We start from the raw sequence: 6,000 nt of genomic DNA, 5'->3' as shown, positions 1-6,000 counted from the left end.
TGACTGATACGTTAAGGATCCCATCCTGTAAAATCTTTCACCAGTCCTAAGGAATTATAGAAACGTTATGGCGCAAAAGGCCATCCGGTCCATCATGTCAGTATTGGTTCCCCAAACGAACATTATGACTTAGTGCCATTCTCCTGCCTTTTCCCTGTCCCCTTACATATTGTTCCTTTTCAAATAATCATTTAATACACTCTTTAATGTCTCTTACTACTGATGTTACTGAATAGGATATATTCTTTTGAAATTCTATAGCCTTGGGAAAGCTGCCATGGAACAATTTATTGACTCACTGAATGCAAAAGGTATCATTTTTAAAAATTGTTTATGAGATTTGTGATGAGATTACATAGTAAAATACAACAATGTTTTGCAGTCAGGGGACTCCTGGTATATCAGTTATTCCTTCTTGGCCAGTGCAGATTGTAATTACATGTTCTCCTCATATCATTTTCATCTGTCTATTTGGATGAAGAGAAATAGAGGAAAGTAGCTTCATGATAGAAAGTTGAGAATTTCCATATCTGACACGACAATAGTCTTTCCCTTTGAATAAATTTCATTTATTAGTCACACGTAGGCTTACATTCACACTGCAATGAAATTACTGTGAAAAACCCTTAGTACTCCAGAGCCCGTTTGGGTACATTAAGGGAGAATTTAACATGGCCAATTCAACTAACCTGCACATCTTTGGACTGTGGGAGGAAACAGGAGCACCCGGAGGAAACCCACGCAGACACAGGGAGAATGTGTAAATTCCACACAGACAGTGACCCAAGCTAGGATCAAACCTGGGCCCCTGGCGCTGTGAGGCAGCAGCGCTAACCAGTGTGCCACCGTGCTGCCATATATGGGGCTACTTCCAGTAATTAAGCAACCAAAACATTTAGTGAACTTGCTGAACATTAAAATTGCAGAATAGATTGAAGCTGCCCAGCCCATTGCACTGTATCAGTGATAGTTCCTTAACTGGAGATACCTAATGTATCACAGCATCACAATCCCACCAAGTAAAAAAGCTTGTCAAAGATGGTCCATGAAACTGGTAAATGTCCTAGAAGGCAAAGCTTTAGACCACAAAGCTTGGAGTTCAATTGCCTGATCCACATACACCCAAGTTATGGACAATGTAAATAATTCCAACAATAAAACAAGCATTACAATTTTGATTTAGAACAGCTGATCAACAATTATTCCTGTCACCTTAAAAGCTTGTGAATGGTGATGTTTTCTTAATGGTTTTGTGGGTAAAACCATCTCTAGAAACAGGGCGGCACAGTAGCACAGTGATTAGCACTGCTGCTTCACAGCTCCAGGGACCTGGGTTTGATTTCTGGCTTGGTCACTGTCTGTGTGGAGTTTGCACATTCTCCTCGTGTCTGCGTGGGTTTCTGGGTGCTCCAGTTTCCTCCCACAGTCCAAAGATGTGTGGGTTAGGTTGATTGGCCATGCTAAAAATTGCCCTTAGTGTCCTGGGATGCATAGGTTAGAGGGATTAGTGGGTAAATATGTAGGGATATGGGGATAGGTCCTTTGTGGGATTATGGTCGGTGCAGACTCGATGGGCCGAATGGCCTCTTTCTGTACTGTAGGGTTTCTATGATTCTACTAGGTTATTTAAGCACATGCATAAAGAAATTTGGCTTCTATGGTGTTAGAGATTTAATTTGAAAAACATTCAGGGGCAAAAATTTGGAATAGTGCAGCTTTAATATCAACTGACTTGGTATGAAGAACAATAAAAGCTAAATCTATTTGTTATTTGTGCATTCAGAAACTTTCCTTTTAATCTAAGAATTGTTAAACAACACAGACTTTATTAAAAATACACCCGCTTAATTCAGCAGTTATCACTAAAATTAAATAAATATATTACAATTTTCTATACTAATGTACATTGTTGGTGAGCCTAACTTTCATGTCACATATTACTTGTACAAAACATAAAAGCTGTAAATGATCAAAAATCACTGAAATTACTTCAGAACAATTGATGGGCTGCATTTTTAGAAATTACAGTGGCTCGTGTTGATAAATAATGTGTCAAGATTTATCACGTTCCATTGCAATGTGGAGTCATACCATTTGCAAGTGTGGGTCACAAATTCATTAACAGCAATTGTTGGACACAACAGCTACAATTTGCAGTGGGCAGATGGAGGTGGGTCAGACACTAAATTAATCTATACACCGCATTTTAATGATTGTTGCACAAGTAATGGTGCCTCCAGAATTGGCCTTCTCATCTGAACATTGCCAGCAATCCCTGCACATAGCAGGAGGCATGGCAGAATAGTTACACACTCTGTGGCATGGGCAGCCTGCTTTATCTTAAAGGTTGGCTCGCTCTTGAAGGAAAGATGTAATAAAATTGTTGCAATGGAAGTTCTACAATTTGAACACCAGGGCACACAGAAGGATCTAGGTTGAGGGATGGCACATTGGAGGCAGGTGGTAAGGAGGAGAGGCATACAAGGTCCAGCAGGGGGGGGGGGGGGGGGCAGAAGGTTCTCGAGGCTTACCTCTAAAAAAAGTGGAAGCAGATGGTGAAGAAAGCCAACTCCCATAGTGTGTATCTGTGCTCCTGGCTGCAGTGCCACAAGACATCTACTGATTTCATGCGGGTGGTCAATGTCAGTGAGTGTGTCTTCACATGACATTTCAACCTGCCACTAGTCTCTTATGCTACCTAAGGCACTACACCCAATCACTCAACCAGCAGCATGCCCTGGCATTCAGGACTTGTGCATAACATCCAATTACTTTACCTGTCAATGCTGCCAGCTTCACACCTACCCATCACTAACTCTGCATACCTTCAGCTATGGCAGGCTCATCACCCAATCACAGTGTAACACAGATATTGACACTCTGTCCTCCCCATTGAAGGGCAAGGCGGCACACTATAGGAGGGAACAGAGCAGAGCTGGCATAAGGACAAGAATGCCTGTGTCTCCTGATGTCTAAAGAGGATATGGTTTTCTGCATTAGGGGACTGATTGTGAAATGCATTGAGGATGACGTCAGCTTTCTACCTTGTGTTGTTTCTCAACTCCCAACACACACTCATTCTGATATTTGGCATGATGAGCAAGTTGCAGATGATGTGACCATGAACCTCTTGCTTGTTAGAATGTAACCAGAGACAAATTTATATTGGATGTAATGTGACCAATGGGAACAAGATGTAAGGGTCAGCTAACCCAGTAAAACATGGAACCAATCACAGAGTTATGTAATAGTCAGCTGACCAACAGATTCACTATAAATAAGGAACTGTGTAGAATTGTGGGAAGCTTGGAGTGGCCCAGGGCGAGGCCCCAAGTTTGGAGTAATGATGTTTCTTTATTAAACCCTTTCTTTGATTTATAAGTTAGAGTAAGTTTTGTTGTTGTTTCATTAGCTGCATTTTGAAGAGTTCCTTCTGAAGAAACATTGCATTGAGTCCCACCTGAACCCTTTCACAAGAGCCTTCTCTTTCTGAGTTCCTGCTTTCAGTCTGTCAATGAACCATTTTCAACAGTAGGACTGGAATATTGTCATAATTGTTGATTCAGTTTGAAAAGCATTGTTAAAGGCTCTCACATCATTAGAGCTTATTCTTATTGAACAACAGCAGCTTTACTGTTCTGGATTTGAAGTGAAGTTTCATTCCATGACAATGACTTTGCTTTTCTTATCTGGTGCACTGGCTTTCAACATTAGACAAAAGCAGATAGCTCAACTGGTGCATATTGCTACACCCAACCCTGGAGCGGTTCAGCCAGTTAATCATGCAAATCTAGCTACAGCGGAACAACATCAGACACACAGATCTGGAGCAGCTTTATGATATGACAGTCAAACCTTATTCTAACAGCCTTATGAGGTTTAGTATACATGTCTGCTCATATTACTTCAATAAATTAAGGTTTAAGCTCCTTGGTGCATTATAACAGAGATTTCTTTGAAAATGTATGTCTGATTATTCTTGTCTATACCTTCCAATTTGATTTCACATCAAAACTAATTTGACACAGGTACATGAAAAATCATAAACTTCAACTAAATGTTCTCATTAATTCTATTTAGAAAAAAATATGTTCAATTTCTATTTACTACTTGTAGCAATATCTGCATCTTTCATCATTATCATTGTTATATTAAGATCAATTCATTTGATTTGCTTTCTTCATTGTTATTTTCATACATTGGCCTTTATGGGAATGATTTGATTCTCAGAGGACTGGTCCTTGTGATGTCTCTTATGTTTCTTCATTGTTAAAAGAATGTCCTATAAAGAAAAAAAGAGTGTTAAATTAATTACATTTTTCACGTACTTAAAAAAAGGGCTTCTCTCCCCTTTGCTATGTCTCCCTGTGCAATCCACCATTCCCTGCCTTAGGGTAATCAGCAGCTGATCTGTTTCAGGGGTCTCATCCAATGCTCCTTTTTGATAACAATTTAAAACCATGATCAGGTTAGGGACTTCCCTTTCCTGCCTTCAATACAACTACAAATGGGTACATTCAATATGGGCTTGGCTCCTGTTTTGGTTTTGTTGCAAATTAACTTCTAACATAACCTCAAATTAATTCCAAAATTATCAATAGATTAGAAAAATATATCTATAAGGTCAACAAATTTAAACTGTAAAAACTCAGTAATATCTTTTGGAGAACAAAATATTTTGCTGCAAATGAATTGCCTGGAGCAGCTCCAACCAACTTTTCCAGCAAAAAAAATGCAGTGATCATGATATGTGACTAACCCAATCCTCTTGCTTCCTAGGTAGATAGTATAAACTTCACGCCAATTGTTCACTTAAATGGCTGCAGCATGAAGCCATCTCTAAATATGCTGTTGAGTGGCTATGATTTCAAGCTAGCCTGTGCATTGTAACATTACCCGTACAGGCGCCAGAGTGTGGTGACTAGGGGATTTTTACAGTAACTTCATTGCAGTGTTAATGTAAGCCCACTTGTGACACTAATAAATAGACTTACACTTTAAAGCCTATTGCTAGAAGTCATTCCAGAGGTTAGTTTGATTCAGGAAGGCACAGGAAAGGCAAAACATGGTATGCATGGCTTTGAAGATTTTCTGGTACATTATTGGTGACCTTGATGCAGCAGGAGGAGAAGGGGCGACATATCATTCTCTACCAGAGGGCCAGGAGGCCCTCCAGCCAAACTCTGAGAAGACTGTGGACCAAGTAGCCATGCAACAGGTGTAACCTCAAGGACCTGGATGCAATGCTGCAAGAACTTCAATCATGAGTGGTAAAGGTCAGTAAATCTATCTTCAAATGCTACATCCCATCAACTGCACAACTAGCCTTATACACTGTTCATTGCAGCACATTCCCATCACTCACCCAACAACTGCTACCAATCTTCAATGATACATTACATTCAGAACTCCACGTCAACTTCACAAACTTGAGCACTGTTGCGCAGATTGCACACATGTCCTACTATTCAGCTATGATAAGATACATCACTTCATAATCAAGTACATAGCACCAGACTTACTGACACACTTTGTTCATTCTTGCAGGACAACCTTGCCTCAGGGGCTAACCAATGGTGGACTGACATGGCTACATGTCCTCACCCCAGTTGAGGGAACCATGTCTGCCACCACTGAGGGCTGCACTAAGACTATGATCAGCAGTGGGGCTGAAAGCATCAAACATGATGGTGTGCTCATACATAATCCTCCCCCTCATATCCCATTTCCCCCTCAACCCACAATCTCATTTGATTTACATACTATAGATGACCTAACCAGCTCATGCTTTTCCTGTTCTCTCATTGCAACCCTAGCCTTTATGCCTATCTCCTTTCATAAACACAAGAACCACAACCTGGCCAGGCAGTGGTGTAGAAATATGAAATGGAGAAGAAAATGAGACAGATGATGATGAAACACTCTCCGATCTCACTCACAGCCAGATATTATATGATGCACAGTTCAGAAGGTGGTACATGGAAAATAGGAACCAAGAAA

General features: G+C 40.4%; 1 protein-coding gene across 1 annotated transcript in view; it reads right to left on the bottom strand.

The window, feature by feature from the left end:
- Window positions 1–430: 430 nt before the first annotated feature.
- Window positions 431–6,000, bottom strand: part of ush1c (Usher syndrome 1C) — a 227,822-nt gene continuing 222,252 nt past the window's right edge. Inside the window, exon 22 of the mRNA XM_078220627.1 lies at window positions 431–4,282. Coding sequence (XP_078076753.1) covers window positions 4,270–4,282 — 13 coding nt within the window. The 3' untranslated portion in view covers window positions 431–4,269. The remainder of the gene's footprint in view (window positions 4,283–6,000) is intronic.

The sequence above is a fragment of the Mustelus asterias genome, chromosome 9 (assembly GCF_964213995.1).
Source record: "Mustelus asterias chromosome 9, sMusAst1.hap1.1, whole genome shotgun sequence".
NCBI classification, from domain to species: Eukaryota; Metazoa; Chordata; class Chondrichthyes; order Carcharhiniformes; family Triakidae; genus Mustelus; species Mustelus asterias.
This window is presented reverse-complemented; position numbering and strand designations above follow the sequence as displayed.